Source organism: Cnephaeus nilssonii, assembly GCF_951640355.1.
Source record: "Cnephaeus nilssonii genome assembly, chromosome: 5".
In the NCBI taxonomy this organism is placed as follows: Eukaryota; Metazoa; Chordata; class Mammalia; order Chiroptera; family Vespertilionidae; genus Cnephaeus; species Cnephaeus nilssonii.
This window is the reverse complement of record NC_137076.1, coordinates 31,943,779-31,966,758: the sequence shown is the minus strand read 5'-3', so window position 1 is coordinate 31,966,758 and position 22,980 is coordinate 31,943,779. Positions and strand designations below refer to the sequence as shown.

General features: G+C 57.9%; 1 protein-coding gene across 5 annotated transcripts; it reads left to right on the top strand.

Annotated features, from left to right (window-relative positions):
• The first annotated feature begins 1,972 nt into the window (after nt 1–1,972).
• On the top strand, nt 1,973–22,563 carry ABCA7 (ATP binding cassette subfamily A member 7). Of its 5 annotated transcripts, none has more exons than XM_079772540.1 (45): nt 1,973–3,230; nt 3,318–3,411; nt 3,588–3,729; nt 3,817–3,950; nt 4,070–4,149; nt 4,487–4,567; nt 4,790–4,994; nt 5,075–5,214; nt 5,421–5,537; nt 5,757–5,924; nt 6,088–6,353; nt 6,956–7,132; nt 7,479–7,701; nt 7,838–8,059; nt 8,142–8,343; nt 8,594–8,704; nt 8,918–9,089; nt 9,392–9,523; nt 9,623–9,762; nt 10,009–10,146; nt 11,357–11,541; nt 11,632–11,704; nt 12,039–12,241; nt 12,441–12,489; nt 12,666–12,770; nt 12,855–13,009; nt 13,199–13,323; nt 13,403–13,501; nt 13,638–13,925; nt 14,113–14,145; nt 14,265–14,442; nt 14,529–14,698; nt 14,989–15,166; nt 15,397–15,512; nt 15,786–15,954; nt 16,042–16,165; nt 16,550–16,872; nt 16,947–17,009; nt 17,549–17,655; nt 17,844–17,985; nt 20,310–20,444; nt 20,529–20,632; nt 20,951–21,043; nt 21,689–21,929; nt 22,038–22,563. In XM_079772540.1, the coding sequence occupies exons 1-45, from the start codon at nt 3,165–3,167 to the stop codon at nt 22,191–22,193; spliced, it is 6,624 nt and encodes a 2,207-aa protein (XP_079628666.1). In that variant the 5' UTR covers nt 1,973–3,164; the 3' UTR covers nt 22,194–22,563. The 5 variants fall into 5 exon arrangements, 4 of the variants coding, with proteins under 4 accessions (XP_079628666.1, XP_079628668.1, XP_079628667.1 ...); XM_079772542.1 differs by having other exon boundaries at nt 12,441–12,501; nt 12,696–12,770; XM_079772541.1 differs by having other exon boundaries at nt 12,441–12,501; nt 15,810–15,954.
• The last annotated feature ends 417 nt before the right edge of the window (nt 22,564–22,980 follow it).

The window sequence follows — 22,980 nt, the reverse complement described above, 5'->3', positions numbered from 1 at the left end:
TAAAAGGAAAAGGTGAATTTTCTCTTATTTCTCTCTTCTCATCCTCTCAATTTCCTCTCACCTCTCACTTTTCTCCTCATTCTCACTTTTCTCAGACCCCTCTCTTCTCTCCTTATTCTCTCAATTTGGTTTTCATGGACCTAGCCCAGGACAGCCTAGTCAAGGCCAAAGAGCTGAATCTAGTCCCAAACAGCTGACACTAGTTCCAAAGAGCCAGCCTAGACCCTGAGTCCGTCTAGCCAAAGCCAGTCCTGGAGGGCAGAGCCAGACCCCAAGAGCCCCACCAAGACCCAAATAGCTGAAGCCAGTCCCAAAAGGCAGAGCCTGAGTCTGCAGAGCAGGGGTCCTCAAACTTTTTAAACGGGGCCAGTTCACTGTCCCTCAGACCGTTGGAGGGCCGGACTATAGTTTAAAAAAAACTGAACAAATTCCTATGCACACTGCACATATCTTGTTTTGAAGTAAAAAAACAAAACGGCAAAAACACCTGCATGTGGCCCACGGGCCGTAGTTTGAGGACGCCTGCTGCAGAGCCTTGTGCTCTATTAAGGAATGTTTTACTTCATTTGATTGTTTACAGGAGTAGAGAGATAGCTGCAGTCTCCTGGGCCCGTCCCAGGTCTCTTCAGAGAAGAGCCGAGCTGCGCCCCGAAGGGCAGAGACCAGCCCTAAGAGCTGAAGATAGTCCTGAAGGGATGACCCGGCCCCAGTTCCTAAGAGCCCAGCTTAGTCCGGAAGGGCGGAGCCTAGCCCCCAAGAGCCTACTCTATCCCCAAGGAGTTGAGTTGAGGCCTGAAGAGGTAAAGCTAGTCCCCAAAGGGTGACCCTAGCCCCAAAGAGCCCAACTTAGCCAGGAAGAGGTGAGCCCTGAGCTGAAGGGTGGAGTAAAAAATAATAATAAAAGGAAAAGAAGGTGCTGGGATAGTTGGCAGTCAGGAGGTGTTCGCTTGGATACTTTCTGGGGTCCTGAGGGGCCTGGCGGGTGGGACAATGGGACAAATATCTGGTCCTCACAGCTTCTTGGGAGAAGGAGAGGCTGAGGCCAAGGGCACAGATCAGTCTGGGTTGAAACAATGATTTGAGGGCTAGGACTTGGGATAGGGGAAGAGGCTGGACCTCCATCACCACCACCACCCACCCATCCCCACCCCCTCCCCCAGACACACACACACACACACACACACACACACACACTGAGAGCTGGGGCTCCACCCAGTGCTCCAGCATCCAACCTCCAGGCCTTTGCTTGTGAATGGACTACCTGGAGTTCTCTCCTTGACGACAAACTCCTATTCATCTGCAAAGTCCCAACAGCAAAACCACCTTCCTCCACAGACCCTTTCCCCCCACACTGCTCACTCTTCCCAGCACCTTGTTTCATCTTGACGATCGTGTGAAACACACCCACTTTAACGGAGTGAGAAACAGTCGGGATGACCGTTAGGACCCCGGACTCTAATCTTAGAATGTTGGGGGGCCCCCTTCCCTTTCTGCCATCACTTGTATCACTCCAGGGACCAACGATTGTGGGGTGAATGATGAATAAATAGAAGCCCATTTTTCCTGATGGACAAACACAGTCTCAGGGTAATAGGGCGAGTGTGGCGAGGGCCCGGATCCTCCAGTGGAGAGTGGGGGGAAAGGGGTCTCCTGCGCCCCGGAGCTGCGGTACTGCAGGCTGCAATGCAGCCCAGCCGGCGTGTGCGGAGGCGGCCCGGGTGAGGTGAGCCTGCAGCCGCCGCACCTCACAGTGACGCAGCAAGAGGCGAGGGGTCCTTTTTTAGAAAACCGGTCCTTTTAAGAAAACCGGCTCGGCGAGGCCCTGCGGTGACCCCACCTACTTCCTCGGAGCGCGGCGCTCCCGCTGCCCAGTCTGTGAGTGGCGGTTCGGCAGCCAATAGCAGCGGGTGGAGACCGGGCCCGGCACTGCGGGGCGGGAGGTGGGGCGGGAAGGGCGCACCAGGTGCTGGCACCAAAAGTTCAGGGCCCCGGCCCGCTAGGGGCCTTTTCTTTAAAGGGCCGTGCTTTCCTGGCTGCTGTTGGGCAGAGCAAAGGAGGCTAACGCTGGGGGCCGGGACGGTGAGAGGGCCCCGGAGAGAGAGGAAAGCCCCATGTGGTGCGGGTGTGGGGATGGTGTACGAAGGCAGGTTCCCTGGGAACTAGGGGGTGCGGGCGGAGTCCAGACTCTCACTCACCTTTGCTTCCTGCGGATGAGTATTGGGGGACGGCAGAGCTGGCCATTAATTTTTAAGGGGGAGTTTGGGCATGAGACTCACCTGAGAGGGGCTTGGCCAGCGTACACCTGCAGCCCCTTTCCTCGTTAGAACCCCTCCAAACCTGCCCCCGTTTTACCAAGGGAGAAACTGAGGCCGCTCCCCCAGATCCCACTTTATGTAAAGGAGAGTTCTAGAGTGGGGTCGGAGGTACACCTGCAGCCCCTTTGTATGTGAGCTGTGGCAACTCCCTGTCCCCCTGGCGACCTCAGTTTCCCCATCTGTACAGTAATGAAGTAGGCCAGAGCTGGACAATTCCAAGCAAGTGATGGGGTCAGGATCACTGGTTCCAGGAGCCTCCATCACTGTCCCTTACCCATTTTCTAGATCTTGGGGGTCTTCTGAGCGATAAATAACACATGAGGGGTAGGTAGAGCTGGGGTCCGGCCTCCAGCTGGATGACTGCCTATCTCTGGGCTCCTGAATTGCCCCCTCTTCCAGCCAGGCGTGTAAAATGTTCACAGTAAATACTTTGCTATTATCATTGGGGAAGAGCGGGGGGGATCCTTCCCCTGGTCCAGGATAAGGTTGGAGGCCAGGATCTGGAGGCCCTCAAGTGGACTTACGGTAGACCCTGGTGATGAAAGAGTTACGATAAGGCCCCGCCCCCAATAATTAGTTGATAGCCTTTCGACACCAGCTGCACTACAGGGAGTGATAGCCCTGGCAACCAATCAGATGTAAGGATGACCTCAGGCAGGGCTCCCATTGGTTCCCTTCGGGGAGTAAACACTTTAAGTGTTTACTGTTTGCCTAGCTCTAGGCAGATGTCCAGAAATTCTGCACAATGGAATAGAGAAATGAAGTTCCGAGAGGGACAGGGAGTTGCCCGCAGCTGCACAGCACATCTTCAGTCTGACCCCTCGGTCCTGCCCCCTGTCTATTTCCACCATGGCCTTCTGGACACAGCTGATGCTGCTGCTTTGGAAGAATTTCCTGTATCGCAAGAGACAGCCGGTAACGCCCGGGCGTTTAGGACAGGTTGGGCACGGCCCAAGCGCTCCCCACTGTTCCCCACTGTCCTGCTTGTTCTGTCTACCCCAGATCCAGCTCCTGGTGGAGTTGTTGTGGCCTCTCTTTCTCTTCTTAATCCTGGTGGCCGTCCGCTCTTCCCACCCCCCATTGGAGCAGCATGAATGTAAGCCCCCTCCAGGGTCCAGGTGCTTTGATGGGGGGGGAGGCAAGGGAGTCACCCTATGCACAGGGGCCCCAGTGAGCAAACGCCAGAGAGCACAGACCCAGCACCCAATAAATGGCTGAGTGGGATCATGGTGAGGACTCTGACAAGGCCCTTAACACCTGGCATTCCCGCAGGCCACTTCCCCAGCAAGCCGCTGCCCTCTGCAGGCGCCGTGCCCTGGCTCCAGGGTCTCATCTGCAACCTGAACAACACCTGCTTCCCGCGGCACATGCCCAGTGAGGAGCCAGGTGTCCTCAACAACTTTAATGACTCCCTGTGAGCAAGCGCTGTGGGTGCGGAGGCCACTGGTGGGTGCGGAGATGCCCACTGAGCCCCTGCTTCCCGCCCTCTCTGTGTCCCCAGGGTCTCCCGGCTCCTGGCAGATGTCCGTGCTATCCTGGGGAGCCCCAGGGCCCACAGGGTGCTGGCCAGCCTGGGGAAGCTGATGCCCAAGTTAAGGACTGCACTAGGAGCAAGTGGGAGGCCAGGGTCTTCTGGTAGGTGGTGCTGAGCTCGGAGCCTCCACCTGCCTGGCTATGAAATGGGCACAGGTGGAGGCGTGATGTTTCAGGCTAAACGTTGCCTAACCCTTGTGCTTCCTGTGTGCCTCCTACAGTCTGGCCTCAGTCAAGTGATCAGCTGCAGGAGAGACCATCCCTGGCTACTGAGCTGCTGGGAACACTGCTGCTGCGAGGGGTGAGGTGGGGCTGGGTGCAATGTGGCCGACTCTGAGACACTGCTCTCAGGAAGTCCCGGCCCTGCCCCATTCTGGGCCAGGTGACTCCCTCCCGGAGCGGTGGATTCCAAACCTCCAGACTTTTGTCTGGGCTGTCCCTGCAGCCTGGACAGGCTGTGTCCGGCATGGCGGTGGACTCTAGGCTTTGAGACCTTGAGCAAGTCCAAGTGCCTCTTGGAGCCTCAGTTTCCCCATTTATAAAATGGGGTCTGTACCCATAGTATAAACTGCCTGGCAAAGTGCCCTCTAGTGAGACCTCAAACAAGGTCGTTGTCACCCTGTTATCTTTCTTCCCAGGAGTCCCTGAGGTCTCTGCTGGACCAAGCCCAAGGGTCCGTGGGCAGCTTTGTGGAAGCAGCAGCGGACCTGGCCCAGCAAGTAAGGGTCCCCTCATCCTCCACCCCATGCAGGAAACTAGAGGGGCAGATGGGAGGTGACAGGGTAGTCCTGGGTGCTCACCTCGGGTAAGATTTTGGGGGGAATTTGGGCAGAAAGAGGGGGAGAAGGTGCTCCTGGTGGGGTGCCCTGCCTGGTTAAGGATTGGCAGTGGGACTGTGCAGGAGGGAGGACTGACAGCACCCTCTGGTGACCTCTCTGCAGATCCTGGTGCTGCCCAGCCTGGCAGAGCTTCAGGCACTACTGCGGAGACCCCGGCTGACAGGCGGGCCCCTGGAAGCAGCGTTAGAAGCCTTCTGTGGTGACAAGGGGCCTAGAGTCCCTAGGGAGCCCTCCCTCAACAGGTATGAGGCCGGTGATCTGAAGGAGTTGGTGATGCAGGAGCCAGCCCTACCTGACCACGGCCTGAGTGAGTGATTGACCTTGGTGTCCCAGTTTGGGAAGTGGAGTGTGGGTGTGGGAGCATGGCCTCATGGCACCTCTGACCAGGCCCTGCCTGTGCTGAGCTGATGGGGATCCTGGACATGCACCCACTGTCCCACCTGCTCTGGAGGCGCCTGAAGCCACTGGTCCTGGGGAAACTGCTGTTCGCACCTGACACACCCTTCACTCGGCAGCTCATGGCACAGGTTAGGGTGGGAGGGGTCCCTGGTCCTCCCTCAGCTCAGGGGCTGAGGGCCAGGCCTGAGAGAAGGCCCTGGGAGGCATGTGCCAGTGCTCAAAGGCACAGGATGGAGCAAAGCGGAGGAGAAAGAAGTAGGCGGGGGGTCCTCTGTTAGAAGGTGGGTCGTGAATGGGTGAGCATGGCATTGATCTGGGCTCCTGCCTCCCGCAGGTGAACCGGACCTTCCAGGAGCTGACTCTGTTGAAGGATGTCCAGGAGGTGTGGGGGGTGCTGGGGCCCCAGCTCTTCAACTTCATGAATGACAGTGCAAATATAGCCATACTGCAGGTGGGCCCACAATGGAGAGTGGCAGATTTATCTACAGCCTCCCCAGTCTTATCACCCCCTGCTGAGAATTAGGGCAAAGGGCAGGTCAGGGCCTCCTGGGCAAGGGTGAAGAGGTGCAATGTGACCTCCATGTTGAGGACAGACCCCACGAATGGGAAGACGGGTAACAAGACAAGGAGTGCCCCATGCAGACCGCCATGTTCCCCTGCCATTCCCCAGAGGCTCCTGCAAATTCAGAACAAAGGAAAGAGGCAGCCAGGACCCAGAGGCCTGCACCAGATGGAGGCTCTTCAAGCCTTTCTGGATCCCTATAGCGGTGGCTATAGCTGGCAGGAAGCTTATGCAGATGTGGATCATCTGGTGGGCATACTGGGCCGTGCTATGGAGGTGAGGGGCCATCCACTTGGGAAACTCTTTGGAGGGGAGAACTGGCCTGTCCTGTGGGGGATCTGCTGGAGGGGTGGGCCCTGCCTTGGGAGAGAGCTTGGCTCAGCCCCGAGGCCCGGACAGGACCAGGGCCCCTCTGACCCAGGCCTTGTACCCTCTCCAGTGCGTGACCCTGGACAAGCTGGAGGCAGCACCCTCGGAGGCGGCCCTGGTAGAGCGGGCTCTGGGGCTGCTTGCCGAGCACCGCTTCTGGGCAGGTGTTGTCTTCCTGGGCCCCAAGGATTCCCCGGATGTGGGCCCCAAGGATTCCCCGGACGTGGGCCCCAAGGATTCCCCGGACGAAGAGCAGCTCCCCGGCCCAGGCCACATACGCATCAAGATCCGCATGGACATTGACAATGTCGTCAAAACCAATAAGATCAGGGACAGGTGGGAGTGTGGCCATGTGTGGGGGTGGGACCAAGATCATGATGGATGAGGCCAGGGCATTCTTCCCATTGTCTATCCCCCACCCCCCATCCCCCATTAGAGATCAGGCAGGCAGAGTCTGACTGATGCCTTAGACCCGTGGTCGGCAAACTCATTAGTCAACAGAGCCCAATATCAACAGTACAACGATTGAAATTTCTTTTGAGAGCCAAATTTTTAAAACTTAAACTTCTTCTAACGCCACTTCTTCAAAATAGACTCGCCCAGGCCGAGGTCTTTTGTGGAAGAGCCACACTCAAGGGGCCAAAGAGCCGCATGTGGCTCACGAGCCACAGTTTGCCGACCACGGCCTTAGACCAATTGGGGTCCATGGTGGGCGGGGCCTAGGTTGTGTAATGGGCCTGCTGAAGGGGTTGGTGGGTGGGCTCAATGCCTTGGCTTCTGTGGTAAATGGGAGTGGGTGTGGGACAGTTGGGTAGCAGGCCTGGCCAGGCCTGTAGTGGAGCCTGTGGGTGTGGACAGAACGGAATTTGTAAAATGGGCACGGGATGGAGGTGTTTCCAGCCGGTCCCTGCAGCCAACTACTGTGCTCCTTGTTGCAGGTTTTGGGACCCTGGCCCAGCCGCTGACCCCCTGACAGACCTGCGCTACGTGTGGGGGGGTTTCGTGTACCTGCAGGACCTGCTGGAGCACGCAGCAGTGCGTGTGCTCAGTGGCAGTGCGCCCCGTGCCAGCCTCTACCTGCAGCAGATGCCCTACCCGTGCTATGTGGATGATGGGTGAGCGCCCCCTCCCCACTCACTCCCCAGCTGCAGATACCAGGTCTCAGGTGGGAGCTGGTCTCCATTTGGAACATTCATGAAGTCAAGGCCGTGAATAGCTGGCTTAGGTGGGCCACCCCCAGAGACCTGTAGAGGAAGAACAGGGACCTCTAAGGGCCTGGGGCCCCCTGGCACAGAGAGAATGTGGCCTGTGCTGACAGCTCGGACCCTTAGGCTGAGTAAAGAGTCCGAGGATAAGAGGACAAATGTCCATAGCTGCCTGTGCCTTAGGATCGTGGGGTGGGAACCACGGTGTCAGATGGGGGCTGCACAGGGTCTCCAGCCTCCACCCCTGCCGCTCCAGGTTCCTGCGAGTGCTGAGCCGGTCGCTGCCACTCTTCCTGACGCTGGCCTGGATCTACTCAGTGTCACTGACAGTGAAGGCCCTGGTGCGGGAGAAGGAGACGCGGCTGCGCTATACCATGCACGCTATGGGACTCCGTGGTGCTGTGCTGTGGCTGGGCTGGTTCCTCAGCTGCCTTGGGCCCTTCCTTCTCAGCACTGCACTGCTCGTGATGGTGCTCAAGGTGGGGGTGCCCTGTCTTCCTGGCTGCAGGGTGGGGGTGCGCGCGCAGAGGAGGGTAACAGGCAGGAGGAGCCTTGTGCGGGTGCGCACCCCTGGGCAAGTCTGGGTCTCATCTGAGTCCCCTTTGTCTCCTGCAGCTTGGGGACATCCTCCCCTACAGCCACCCCGTCGTACTCTTCTTGTTCTTGGCGGCCTTCGCTGTGGCCACGGTGGTCCAGAGCTTCTTGCTGAGTGTCTTCTTCTCCCACGCCAACCTGGCAGCCGCCTGCGGGGGCCTCATGTACTTCGTGCTCTATCTGCCCTATGTGCTGTGCGTGGCCTGGAGGGACCAGCTGCCCGCGGGCGGCCGCGTGGCCATGGTGAGAGCTGGGCCGGGTGAGGCGCAGGACGACGGTGGCTGCATTCGCTCTCTGACCCACCTGCCTCTGCCCCCACCCGCAGAGCATTCTGTCACCTGTGGCCTTTGGCTTTGGCTGTGAGAGTCTGGCGCTGCTGGAGGAGCAAGGCGAGGGCGCACAGTGGCACAACATGGGCACTGGGCCTGCGGCTGACGTCTTCAGCCTGGCCCAGGTCTCGGGCCTTCTGCTGCTGGATGCCGTGCTCTATGGTCTCGCCACCTGGTACCTGGAGACGGTGTGCCCAGGTGGACTCTATGAGTAGGGACTCCTGACTGCACACCTGTACCAGGGAGGCTGGGCTGAGGGGCGGGTCTGCTCAGGATGGGACCTCCAAGGTGTGAGGGGGGGGCTTCCTGACACGTGCACACAGGTGGCTGCATTCGAGGACAGCCTGGGGAAGGAGGGTGGGGGTCTCCTAGTCACCTCCTTTCCTGAATGCCAGGAATGCTCCAGGGGAATGAGGCTCAAAGGATAACTGAGCACCGCTCCCCCCAGGCCAGTATGGGATCCCTGAACCATGGAACTTTCCCTTTCGGAGGAGCTACTGGTTCGGGCCTCGACCCCTCAAGAGTTCTGACCTGCCCCCAACCTGGCAGGACCCACAGGGTGAGGAAACAAGCCTTAATAGCTGCTTCCCCAGCTGGACCCTAAGGCCCCTCCAAAACCCAATCAGATCCCAATCTCTGGACATCTTCAGCTCCCCACATCCTTGGGGGCTTCCCTGACTCCTATAAGCTGGAGCCTGACAGATCCCTGACTACACAGACAGGTTCTAATGGCTGCCCAAGGCTCCCGCCGCTGACTGCCCTCTTTCCCCAGAGCTGGTAGAAGAGGCTCCGTCTGGCCTGATTCCAGGGGTCTCCATTCGGGGCCTGGAAAAGCGCTTTCCTGGCAACCCAACGCCGGCCCTCTGCGGGCTCAGCCTGGACTTCTACCAGAACCACATCACCGCCTTCCTGGGCCACAACGGCGCTGGCAAGACAACCACACTGTGAGTGGCCACACCCCCCCCCCCCCGGCCTGTTTGCATATCTGATTAATGTGAAAGGCATCTGGGGCCAGAAGGTTCCTATCTCTGCATTGGGGGTGTAACCCCCAGATCACTTTGAGTGCATGATAGGCAGGTAACAAGTATTTTCTTTGACCCTCAGTTTCCCTACGATAAAACAGAGATATAACTCCACCTTGGTCTGGGCATGCAATAGGTGCTCCATAAATGCTGGTGCCCCTTCTTTGGGGGCCTCAATTTCCACTTTGGAAGGAACAGATGCTCTGAGACCCCTGCACCTCCAGGTCCATCCTGAGTGGCCTCTTCCCACCCACTGGTGGCTCCGCCTATGTCCTGGGCCATAACGTTCAGACCAGCATGGCAGCCATCCGGCCCCACCTGGGCGTCTGCCCTCAGTACAATGTGCTGTTTGACCTGTGAGTCCTGAGAGGCCTGGGGTGTCACAGCGGGCGGGGCTGGGTGTGCGCTAAGACCCTGCCCGCTATGGCGGCCGCTGTCCTTGCCCGTGGCTGCAGGCTGACTGTGGACGAGCACATCTGGTTCTACGGCCGGCTGAAGGGTCTGCGTGCGGCCGCCGTGGGCCCAGAGCAGGACCGTCTGCTGCAGGACGTAGGGCTTGTCCCCAAGCGGCGCGCACAGACACGCCACCTCTCGGGTGAGCCCAGCCTGGGGAGGAACCTCCAGGTCGGGTTGGTGGAGAGGAGGCTGGAGAGGGGGCTGGGACTTTATCCAAGGGTACTAGGAAGCCAGAGGAGATCTGGGGCACCCAGAATAAGCCAGGTGCTGAGGTCAAGGTGGGGCGGGGGGGGGAAAAGGGCATGGAAAGGGGAGGCAGCCCTGTTCAAGACGGGGGCGGGGGACGGGGGGTCATGCTGAAATCCAGGCCCTTATCCCTGCCCAGGAGGGATGCAACGAAAGCTCTCCGTGGCCATTGCTTTTGTGGGTGGCTCCCAAGTCGTTATCCTGGACGAGCCTACAGCTGGTGTGGACCCTGCTTCCCGTCGCAACATTTGGGAGCTGCTGCTTAAATACCGGGAAGGTAAACGCTGGGGGCAGCACAAGGTTCCCCTGGATTCTGTTTGAGGGGCCAGAAAAAGGTTTCTGGTTTTTCTCTGTGGGTTGCTGCTTGAAGTGGTTTGTTTGTTTTGTTTTGTTTTTTGGTGTGTGTTTTTAGTGGCATTTTTCTTCATTGTCTGCCCTAGCGACTAGTAAGGGTGCAAAGTGTTTTTGTTTGTTAATATATTTTTATTGGCCCCAGAGAGGAAAGGAGAGGGAGAGAGAGAGAAACATCAACGATTAGAGAGTCACTGATCAGCTGCCTCCTGCACACCCCCCACTGGGGATTGAGCCCGCAACCTGGGCAATGTGCCCTTGACCAGAATCGAACGTAGGACCTTTCAGTCCGCAGGTCAACACTCTATCCACTGAGCCAAACCGGCCAGGGCAAGGGTGTGAAGTTTTAACCGGATATCTTCAAAGGCTTTGCCGACTGGCAAACTAGCTTGACTAAAAAACAGGAGAGGAACATTTGAGTTCTTGTTCCCTGGCAAGCTCCCTGGCATATGTCCTCAGTTTGGCTCATATAAAGGCTTATAAAAATTCTCACAAAAGCCCTGGCTGCTTTGGCTCAGTGGATAGAACGTCGGCCTGAGGACTGAAGGGTCCCGGGTTCAATTCTAGTTAAGGGCACATGCCTGGGTTGCGGGCTTGATCCCCAGTAGGGGTGCATAGGCAGCCGATCAACGATTCTCATCATTGATGTTTCTATCTCTCTCTCCCTCTCCCTCTCCCTTCTTCTCTGAAACCAATAAAAATATATATATATATATTTTTAAAGGTTTCTGACAAGGAGAAAAGGCTTCTCAGGAGGAAGTGTTAGGGATGATTTTTTTTGTTTATTTGTTTTGTTTTTAAATGTTTTATTAATGCTTTTAAAGAGAGGAAGGGAGAGGGAGAGAGAGAGAGAAACATCGATGATGAGAGAGAATCGTTGATCGGCTGCCTTCTACATGCCCCACACTGGGGATCAAGCCCACAACTCGGGCATGTACCCTGACGGGGAATTGAATTGTGATCTCCTGGTTCATAGGTCGACGCTCAACCACTGGGCCATGCTGGCGGGCAGGGATGGGGTTTTGAGAGATGAGTAGGAATTTGCCACTTGGGGCAGGCAATTCTTGTCAGAGGCTACAACACAGGCAAAGACCGGATGACCTGATGATACATGTGTGTTGGGTTCCTACGCCCAGGTCGCACACTGATCCTTTCTACCCACCACCTGGATGAGGCGGAGCTATTGGGAGACCGGATAGCAGTGGTGGCCGGTGGCCGCTTACGCTGCTGTGGCTCCCCACTCTTCCTGCGCCGTCGCTTGGGATCTGGCTACTACCTGAGGCTGGCAAAGTGTCCCCAGCCCCTGGCCACCAGCACAAAGGTAAGGGCTGGGGCTGACCTTAGACCCCGAACCCCTGATGGCCCTATCCAGCCCCAAAGGCCATGCCAATTGGTGCCCCTCTGCCTGCAGGGTGACACTGACCTGAAGGACAGCGTGGATGCCAGGCCGGAGAGGGAACTGGGCAGCCGTGGCAGCAGGGCTGGTGAGGGCCGGGGGAGGAGAACCAGAGGGAGGGGCCAGTGGGTGGCAGTGGCTTGGTTCAGGGCAACAGGGCTTTATGACCCCGGATTGGACCCCTGACCCTGGGCTGAGCCCAGAAACCTACCTCTGACCTCTGACCTTGGGTGAACTCCAGCTCTGATCCCAGATCAAATCCTGCCCTGAGGTGCTTAACCCTGACCTCCTCTGTCCGCAGGCTCAGGCCCTTGTGAGTCACCCAAGTCCCTTCCCCAGGGAGGCTGGGATGAGAGGGGTGAGGCAGGAGCCAGGGCTGCCCACCCTGCCAGGGCCCCTGATACGCCCCCCTGCTCACCCAGGTACACCCCACCTGCTGGCAGTGGTGCAGCACCAGGTGCCCGGGGCACAGGTGGTCGAGGACCTGTCGCATGAGCTGGTGCTGGTGCTGCCCTATGGGGGTGCCCTGGATGGCAGCTTCGCCAAACTCTTCCATGAGCTGGACCAGCGGCTGGGGGAGCTGGGGCTGGCAGGCTATGGGATCTCGGACACCAGCCTCGAGGAGGTGCGGTTGCTGGGGGAGGGCTGCCGGGAAGGAGGAGGCGTCTGCTTATCTCCAGCAAGCACTCCAGGGAGGAGGCAGGGCGCTGGTGGATGCCTGGAGACTTGGAGTCCCTTGGAGAAATGGAGGATGGGAGGGTCTTGAGTCCCTGGCTCCCTCCTGTGGGTCTTCAGGCTTTGAGCCCCCTATTCTGTCTCCCCAGATCTTCCTGAAGGTGGTAGAAGACTGTGCTGTGGACACAGACCCAGAGGGTGCGGCTGCAGGTCTCTGTCCTAGACCCCTAACACTGGTCCAGAGTTGGACCTCGCTTTATACCAAGTCCCAATTCCTGGCTGAGTCTGGCCAAGGCATAACCCTGACCTCCACCTCTGACTCCTGAACCCCTTCATCTGTGCCCCCTTGACCTTGTCCCCTGGTGGTTCCACAGATGGTCGCCACAGACAACACCCCTGTGTAGGCATTACTCAGCCAAAGGTGACCCAGGGGCTCAGGATTCTGCCAGAGGAGTCAGCCTTGGAGGACAGGGACCTGGGTGAGTTGCCCCACCCTGACCCTGTGGCACCATGGCCTCTCCCAGTCCCCATAGCATGAACACTGACCCTCCCATCCCCCACAGCTGGCTCTGACCCAGAGACACAGGCCCTGCAGGTCTCTGGGCCAGACATCGTGGACCGGGTACAGGGCTGGACACTGACCCGCCAGCAGCTCCGAGCCCTGCTTCTCAAGCGCTTTCTGCTTTCCTACCGTAGCCGCCGTGGTCTGTTCTCCCAGGTGAAGGGGGATGGACACTAGGGAGGACCCTCTGCCTAATTCAACTGCCTAACCCCAGGCATATCCCCTACCCTGCACGCTTTTATTGAAAGCACTGGGGAGCCACAGATGGTTGTAGAGTGGGAGCTGGAAAAGGTGTGGCGAGACTGGAGGGTAGGTGGGGAGGGCAGCTAATGGCCGGTCCTTCAGATCCTGCTGCCTGCCCTGTTTGTGGCCCTGGCTTTGATGTTCAGCCTCATCATGCCGCCTTTCCAGTACTACCCAGCTCTGCAGCTCAGTCCCAGCATGTACGGTGCCCAGGTATCCTTCTTCAGGTTGGTGCAGAGAAGAGGGTGCTGGTGGTGGGAGGACCAGGGACCCATGGACACAGCCCTGACCCCACACCCCCAACAGTGAGGATGCTCCAGGGGACTCCGCGGGTGCCCGCCTGCTGGAGGCACTGCTGGCGGAGGCAGGACTGGAGAACCCCTACTTGCATAACAGCTCCCACAGGTGAGTCCCTCAGCCTGGACCTAGCTCTTTTCTAGCCTTGGCTTCCCTCTCTGGGCTCTGGCCAGTGGGACCTGGGAGCCTGCACGTTCCGGCCCCCCTGGAAGCTGCATGCCCACAGTTCTGCCCCGTTCCGCAGGCCCCCCAAGTGTATGCAGCCCACCGTCTGCTGGTTCTCAGTGCCCAAGGTTCCCACAGAAGTGGCGGAGGTCTTGGCCAGTGGCAACTGGACCCCGGAGTTTCCATCCCCTGCCTGCCAGTGCAGCCAGCCTGGCACCCGCCGCCTGCTTCCCGACTGCCCGGCTGCAGCCGGTGGCCCCCCACCACCCCAGGCGCTGACTGGCTCGGGCGAAATTGTGCAGAACCTGACGGGCCGGAACCTGTCGGACTTTCTGGTCAAGACCTACCCACGCCTAGTGCACCAGGGGTGAGCAGCAGCAGGGCTTGGTGTGCCTGGCTGTTGTGTGGGACCTCGCTCTGGTCCACAGGGAGGTCAGGGTGGATGCCTGGGCTTGAGTGCCCTCCATGCCCAACCCCCTTCTCGCTGTCTCGCCAGACCCTCCAGCATCTTGCACCGTCTCACTCACCTCTCTCCTTGTCTGTCTGTCTCTCAGGCTGAAGACGAAGAAGTGGGTGGATGAGGTCAGGTGAGGAGGCCCTCTGCCTTGGGTTCCCTTCCCACACCCTCTGTCGTTCCACTCGTGGGCTCTCCCGTCCCATTCTTCCTGGCCCTCAGCTGCCCCTCCCTGCCCCCACTGTCCCATAGGTATGGGGGCTTCTCTTTGGGGGCCCCAGATGTGGGCCTACCCTCAGGGCATGAGGTGGGGCGCTCACTGGAGGAGCTGCGTGCGCTGCTGAGCCCCCAACCTGGTGGGGCCCTCGACCGCATCCTGAACAACCTCATAGCATGGGCCCATGGCCTGGATGCTCAGGACAGCCTCAAGGTGGGAACTGGGGGTAGTGGACAGGTGGCTAGTGGGGGAAGGGCTGACTTTGTCACCCTTACCCCTTGGCCCTGACCCCATCTTAGATCTGGTTCAACAACAAGGGCTGGCATGCCATGGTGGCCTTTGTCAACCGAGCCAACAATGCAGTCCTACATGCCCGCCTGCCACCAGGCCCCACCCGCCATGCTCACAGTATCACCACACTCAACCACCCCCTGAACCTCACTAAGGAGCAGCTATCTAAGGCCACCCTGTGAGTCTTTCTGCCCTGCATATTCTCTCCCACCTCAGTTTCCCTATTATTTTGGGTGATGGGAGGGGCTCGGTGGGGGGGGGGCGCGGGAGAGAGGCTCACGTCTTCCCCCAATGGCCCATGTGTACTCATCACATAAACCTTTATCTTACTGGAGATTTGTAAAACCTCTCCCTGCCAAATGACCCAGCCACCCTCATCCCAAAATGGCTTGAACCAGCCCCGTGGATCTTGGTTCCATCAATGGAATGCAGCTCTGCCCTGAGCAGCTCATGTGCCCCCGCCTCCAGGATGGCCTCCTCAGTGGACGTGCTTGTCTCCATCTGCGTGGTCTTCGCCATGTCCTTCATCCCGGCCAGCTTCATCCTTGTCCTCATTGAGGAGCGTGTCACCCGAGCCAAACACCTGCAGTTCATGGGGGGCCTGTCCCCCACTCTTTACTGGCTTGGCAACTTTCTCTGGGACATGGTGCGGGGACTCCCCAGAGGGGTGGGGGCCCAGCTTTTTGCTACTCTCCATTGCCTCTCTGGCCCTTTCTGGGCAGGGACTTGTCCAGGATGGCTGGGGTGAAGTTTTGGGGATTGTGGGACCTCATGTCCTGATACCTAGAATGCAGAGAGGTTAGGGTGGGTTGCAGGGCTAAGGATGGCAGCTCCCAACCTTGCACACTGATGGGGTAACTGCCATCTCCTATGCAGTGTAACTACTTGGTGCCAGCATGCATCGTGGTGCTCATATTTCTGGCCTTTCAGCGGAGGGCATATGTGGCCCCTGCCAACCTGCCTGCCCTCCTGCTGTTGCTACTACTATATGGGTGAGGCCCCCATACCCTCAGGGCCTGTTCTTACCACACCCCCTTCCCAAATACTGTTGAGGGAAATGGGACTCTGCAGTAGCTCCCAAGGAGAAGAAATAATATGGTGTTTGAGGTAACTCCAAGTGTGATCTAATTCAGTGGGGTGTCAGAGTGGCCTTAAAAGCTCATCTTGTCCCAACTCATATTAATATGGTTCTACAATGCAGACTATGGGAGGGAAGATATGTATTCCTCTCAGGGCTACTCAGCCCCCATCTGTGTGGTTACCAGGCAACTCCTGTTGCTCCCCTGCAGCTGGTCGATCACACCACTCATGTACCCAGCCTCCTTCTTCTTCTCCGTGCCCAGCACGGCCTACGTGGTGCTCACCTGCATCAACCTATTTATTGGCATCAATGGTAGCATGGCCACCTTCGTGCTTGAGCTCTTCTCTGATCAGGTGGGACTCTGCAAGGCTGGGCCTCAGGCTGGGGTGGGGCTGGGGCCTTGGCCCCTGACCCACCTCCTCCTTCCTGCCCCTGAGCAGAAACTGCAGAAAGTGAGCCGGATCCTGAAACAGGTTTTCCTTATCTTCCCCCACTTCTGCTTGGGTAGGGGGCTCATCGATATGGTGAGGAATCAGGCCATGGCTGATGCCTTGGAGCGCTTAGGTGAGAACTTTCCTCCAGGTGGGGTGTGCCAGCCAAGAATCAGTTATACAGGGTAGGGACAAACAGCAGACCCTAGGAAGAGAACCAGAGGGCTGAGGTGGCCCCAAGTTTGGCTCAAGTTAGAGATTCAGAAAAGCAGCCATAAAAGCTAATTCCATCTTGGGTTATATCACAGAAGTCTAAAGCCCTAAATAATGGCGGTGAAAAATAAATAAATAAGTAAATAAGGGAGGTGGTGATATCATTGTTTTCTGTAACAATTAGACCCCAGTTGAGTGGCCTAACCATTTTTTGATCCTTTAAGAACTTAAGGTGACTTAGATGAAAAGGGGCTCAGAAACCAAGCCCCTCCAAGGACCCAGTCTCCTCTTCCTCGTCCCACAGGAGACAGGCGATTCCAGTCACCCCTGCACTGGGAGGTGGTTGGAAAGAACCTCTTGGCCATGGTGATACAGGGGCCCCTCTTCCTCCTCTTTACACTTTTGCTGCAGCACCGCACCCGCCTCCTGCCACAGTCAGTGGGGACCAGGGAAGGGTGGCAGGGGCTGGGGTCCAGCTTTGGGCCCATTGATATCTCTGTTCCTAGACCCAAGCTGAGACCACTGCTTCCACTGGGAAAGGAGGATGAGGATGTGGCTCATGAGCGGCAGCGGGTGGTTGAAGGGGCCACCCAGGGGGACGTGTTGGTGCTGCGGGACCTAACCAAGGTGGGTGCAGAGTGCTAGGTGGGGGGGCTCCCATTGGCCCACTCACATTTCTCAGAGTCCTGCACTTCTCCCAGGTGTATCCCTGGCAGAAGATACCGGCTGTCGACCGTCTATGCTTGGGGATCCCCCCTGGTGAGGTGAGTCCATAATAGAGGTCCTGGTGCAGGCGCAGTGAGAGATTGCCCTACTGTGTACCCACTGCCATTTACTTACTTATTTATTATTGATTTCAGAGAGGAAGAGAGAGAGAAACATCAGTGATGAGAGAGAATCATTGATTGGCTGCCTCCTGCATGCCCCCTACTGAGGACAAGCATATTCATTATTGAGCACCTAGTGGGTGTCCACACATGCGCCAGTAACCTTTATGAAGTAATTACAGTGTGCAGCCTGAGTATTCCCCATATGGCAGGAAATATTTGGAAATCTCGTGCCCCTCTATGTATGGAGCAGTTGCTGTAGGATACCTACAGTGCGCCAGGATTGATTGAACACATCCCATGTGCCAACAACCATTGTTTGCGAAAGCCTTCTGCCTTCTGCCTCCCCGCACACCCAGGAGTTTCCCTTGCTCACAGCCCAACACACAGAAACTTAGAAATCCACCCGGAGTCAGAAGTGCTGGGACGCAGGGAAATGAGGCCTTGTCGAACCCCCTCTGTGGGTGTCATTGCAGTGTTTTGGGCTGCTGGGCGTGAACGGAGCAGGGAAGACATCCACATTTCGCATGGTGACTGGGGACACGCTGCCCAGCAGCGGCGAGGTCCTGCTGGCAGGCCACAGGTAAGGGGCTTCTGGGTAAGGGTGGGGCAGGCTGTGAGCCTCCACACCCCCAAACATGGACAGGGTGGGCCCGGAGACACCATCGTCCCTTAACAGAGTGGTCTTGGGTGGTGAATGAGACCCCTGTGTTTGCCCCAGCATGCCTGGCGCCTAGCCAGCTCCCTGAGCCCCTTGTCCTCTATCCTCAGCGTGACTCAGGAACCAGCCGCAGCGCTCTGTCGCACGGGCTACTGTCCTCAGTCGGATGCCATCTTTGAGCTGCTGACAGGCCGGGAGCACCTGGAGCTGTTTGCACGTCTGCGTGGTGTCCCCGAGGCCAAGATTGTCCAGGTGACCGCTGCCCCTTATTCTGCTGGGACCTTTGGATCCCTGCTCACACTGGCTCTGCTTGGCCATGCCTGGAGCCCAGGTCCACTGGCCCTCTCTAGCCTCCCCCAGCTCCTACAATCCTGTGGGTCTACTGTGCTTTCTTTCTTTTTTTCTACTGTGCTTTCTGCTCTCATCCAAGCTGCACCCGCCAGCTCCCTGCTCTGGGACATCCCCCTCCCCTGCTCAGAACCCGCCCCTTCTCTCCTGTCTGTGGCTGTCTCCACTCTCTCCATGACTCCACCTCTGACTGAGGACTTGGAGCCTTTCTGCCCCTGGGTCAGGTCCCATCTTTCATTCACTGTGGCCCCAACCCACGTGTCAGTCCCACCCTGTTCTCATTCTGTTCCTGCCCCTTTATTTACCTTCACCCCACTCTTGCCCCAGCCCCTCCATTCCTGTCCTCTCTCTGGTCCCGCCCTGAGGAGGTTCCACCCATTCACTGTGCTTCCTCCACCTGGTCCCACCCTCACTCTGGTCATCCAACATTCACTCTGATCCACCAAAGGTCACTGGCCCCCCAACGCGCACGCTGGACATCCCCCTACCCATTTACCCTCGTCCTGTCCCCCATACTCACTCTGGTCCCCTCCTTACATGGTTCCCCCCATTCTCACTGCTCACTTTTTAAAAAATTTATTTTAGAGAGAGAAACATTGAATTGTTATTCTACTTATTTATGTATTCATTAGTTGATTCTTCTTTATTTAAGAGGAGAAGGTCTATTTTATTAATATTTGAAGCTGGAACTTGAGTATGAAATCTGGCATCGTAGGGCACAATAATATATACACAGTAGGCAATCAATAAATACCTGTCAAATGCCTACACGAAGGAATGAATACCTGGCAAGAATGAATCCATGCCCTAGCTGGTTTGGCTCAGTGGATAGAGCGTCTGCCTGTGGACTGAAAGGTTCGATTCTGGTCAAGGGCACATGCCTCAGTGGCAGGTTCGATCCCCAGTAGGGGGCATGCAGGAGGCAGCCGGTCAATGATTATCTCCCATCATTGATGTTTCTATCTCTCTCCCCCTCACCCTTCCTCTCTGAAATCAATAAAAATATATATTAAAAAAAAAAAAAAGAATGAATCCACCTGCTACCACGCCTTCCTCCCTGAAGAATTACATTTTCCCATATGCTTGGTGCAATGCACTTCTCTGAAGTACAAGAGTGACGATTCCTTCCCACTCATCCCCCTTATCTGCCTTTGCCTGTCAATGCCAGTGTTTGTGAGTTGTTCTTTTTTTGTTGTTGTTATTCCTCACCTGAGTATATTTTTTTCAATGATTTTTAGAGAGAGTGGAAGGGAGGGGGAGATACAGAGAGAGACACACATTAATTGGTTGCCTCCTGGCTGGGGATCAAGCCTAAAATCCTGAGGTTTCATCCCTTGACCAGAATGAAACCAGTGACCCTTCAGTCTTCAGGCCAACGATCTAACCACTGAACAACCGGCTAGTGTTTTATGGGAAAGGTAGTTTTAGCACTCTTCATCCAACCCCCAGCAAACTGAGCCCAAACTAAACTTTCCAGCAAGCAGCGCACCATGTACTAGCTATAAACTAGATACCTCTGGAACTACATGAAGAGAAGAAAAAATGTACCCAGGTAGCAACATTCCAAAAATCGGTGGGTGGATTTACTAGTTTTCTCTACCAACTCATTGGTTGATTCTTATGTGTACCCAGACTGGGTATTGAACCCACAACCGTGGTTTATTGGGACGATGCTCTAACCAACTGAGCTACCTGGCCAGGGTCCCATCTACTCAGTCTTGTCCCCTGTTCTCTCTGCTCCCCACACTCACTGTGATCCCTGCCACATTCACATGGGATCCCCCTGGCTCACACTGACCCACCACTCTGGCTCCCTCACCCACGTTAACGCTGCCCCCCGCTGCTCACTCTGGTCCCCTCCTTACATTGGCCCCCCACTCTCACTCTGGTTACCTTGCTCACGCTGATCCTCCTGTTAACTTTGTCCCCACCCACATTCTGGCCCCCCTGTTCATTCTGCACCCCCCCCCCCCAAGTTCACTTTAGCCCTCCTGGCTCACTCTGGTCCCCCTGCTCACGTGGGTCCCCACACTTACTCTGGTCCCTCCACATTCACTCTGCCCCCCTTCTGACTCTGGTCCCCCACAATTACTCTGCCCGCCCCCCCCCTCCCCCGCATGCTAACTCTGGCCCTCTGTGCTAACTGGTCTTCCCTGCTTACTCTGGCCCCCGCGACTTTAATTGGTCCTCCCACATTCACACTTTCCCCTCCCCCGGCCTGCCCACAGACAGTAAGCTCGAGCCTGGCAAACCTGGGGCTCCAGCATTATGCCGACCAGCCCGTGGGGACCTACAGCGGCGGCTACAAGCGGAAACTGGCAACAGCTGTGGCACTGGTGGGCGATCCGACAATGATCTTCCTGGTGTGTGTGTGCTGAGGCCTGGGTGAGGGTGGGGCCGGGCAGGGCAGGGCCAGTCTTGCTGAGTCCTACCCCTGCCCCTCCCAGGATGAGCCAACCACCGGCATGGACCCCAGCGCAAGGCGCTTCCTCTGGAACAGCCTCCTGGCCGTGGTGCGGAAGGGCCGCTCCGTGGTGCTCACCTCGCACAGGTGGGCCCTGCCTGAGTCAGGGCTGAGGGTCAAGGTGTCTCGTCACCCTAACCCCAACCCCCACAATTCCCCACCTTCACAACCCCTCACCCCCCATCCAGGCTCTGGAGAGAGGCTGTCACTCAGAGCACAGCGATACACGGGATGGGTGGTGCTGACCCGAGGGGAGGATGCGAGGCCCCGGTGTGAGGACACGGGGCAAACCCGGGAACTGAGTGGCCTGGGCGCAGCCGCACATGTTCCGAGTAGAAGCGTGGTCCAGGCCTGGAGGGGAGGTGGTCTGGCCTGGCCGGAGCTCACAGCACTCGGTCCTGACAGCATGGAGGAGTGTGAGGCACTCTGTACGCGCCTGGCCATCATGGTGAATGGGCGGTTCCACTGCCTGGGGAGCCCGCAGCACCTCAAGGGCAGGTGAGCTGGGTCAGCCCTCAGGGCTGGTGTTGGGGCTGGAAGAGGCTAGGGAAGCCTGGGGCAGAGAGAGACTAAGCTTAGGGCTGGCCTGGCTCTAGCAGGTGAGGAGGTAAGGAGGTGAGCATCATGGACTGTCCAGGGGAGGTGTTGAGGGGGCATGGCAGGGCCTGGGTGGGCCGGAGTCTTACGGGGAAGGGTGGGCCCATGGGTAGAGGTTGAGGAGGGTGAGGTGAGGAGGGGAGTCAGGTGGAGGCGGGGCCTTGGGAGGGGAAGGGTTGGAGAAGGGATGAGCATTTTAACCCTTTGTACACCACAAGCGTTTATAGACGCAGAGGGGATGGTTTCCGTTTTGGACGCGTGGCAGTTAACTGGTTAAAGGACATGGAGGGGCAGGGGTGGGGTCACGTGTGCTGGGTAGGGGGTCAAGAGGGGCCTAGCATTGAGGGTGGGGCCAGAAGAGAGGAGGAGGGTGGGATGGGTGGGTTGGGCTGTAGTAGGTGTGTTTGTCGTCACCCTCCCCCAATCCCCACAACTCCCACCTTCACAACCCCCCATCCCCCATGACCTCCCACAACCCCCCTTCACCACCAACCCCCTTAACCACCACCCCCTTCACCATACCACCCCCACCCCCTTCACCACCAGATTCGGTGCTGGCCACATGCTGACCCTGCGCGTGCCCGTGGGGAAGTCTGAGCCGGTGGCGGCCTTCGTGGCAGCTGCGTTTCCAGGGGCTGAGCTGCGGGAGGCCCACGGAAGTCGCCTGCGCTTCCAGCTGCCACCGGGAGGGCCCTGCACCCTAGCGCGTGTCTTTGAAGAGCTGGCCGCACATGGGGCAGAGCACGGCGTGGAGGACTTCTCTGTGAGCCAGACCACCTTGGAGGAGGTGCCCGAAGTGCCTGGGGAGCGGGGGCGCTGGAGGCAATGGTGGGGCTGGGGGCCGGGCTCTCAAGCTGATTTCCCCTCTTGTTCCCTCCGGCTATCCACCTGCTAGGTGTTCCTGTACTTCTCTGAGAACCAGGGGAAGGAGGAGACCGAGGAGGATCACCAGGAAGCAGGAGTGGGGGTGGAGCCTGGGTTAGGCCCACAGGTCCCCAAACGCATCACCCAGTTCCTGGATGACCCCAGCATGACGGAGACAGTGCTATGAGCCTCCCTCCTCTGTGGGCTGGAGGGAGGCCCTGGGAGTGACAAAGGCAGGACAGAGGGCCCGGAGCTGGCTCCCAGAGGGCCTGTCCCCCGGAGGAAATAAAAAGCAGCTATCCTGTGAAACTGTGCACGCATGTCTGTGTGCTGGGCTGCATGTGTGTCCACAGATGGCTCTGTGCACTCATCTGGATCCAGCTTGAGTGTGTGCATGCATTGGTTTGTGGACACATGCAACTCATAGGGCACAGGTGAGAACCAGCTCCAGCCGCCTGGACCCCCCGCTGGGAAGGCCTCTGGTGGGCCTGGGAAGTGGGTTTTATGTGGGCTTCATAGAACCTGGACACTAGTCCCAGGGTCCCTAGTGCCCACATGGGTCTGGCCGTGAAGTGGGCATGAGGTCAGGGCGTGGGAATGTCCAGAGCAGCTTAGAGAAGTCCAGTGGGGCAGGGGGGCTGGGACATGGGGACCTCAGGCTTTCTGCCCAGGCCAGAAGCTCGCCAGCTAGCCAGTCTGCCCTCACCACCTGGTCTCGGCCCCCAGAGCAATGAGTGCTGGGCAGAAGGGACTTCTAGGCTGGGCGTGCAGATGGGCCTGGGCCTGGAGAGCTGGGTTTGGCATAAGGAACTGCAGCCCACGTGCCCTGTGCCCGGGAGACCCACCCTTCCCACCTGCGGTCAGTGCGGGTTGGTGTTGGGTAAAGGAGTTGGGGATTGGGGGGTGGGACTCTGGAAGTGTGGGGGAGAGGACCCAGGCTGGGGAGGCTCCAAGAGAACAGGTGGTCATGGGGG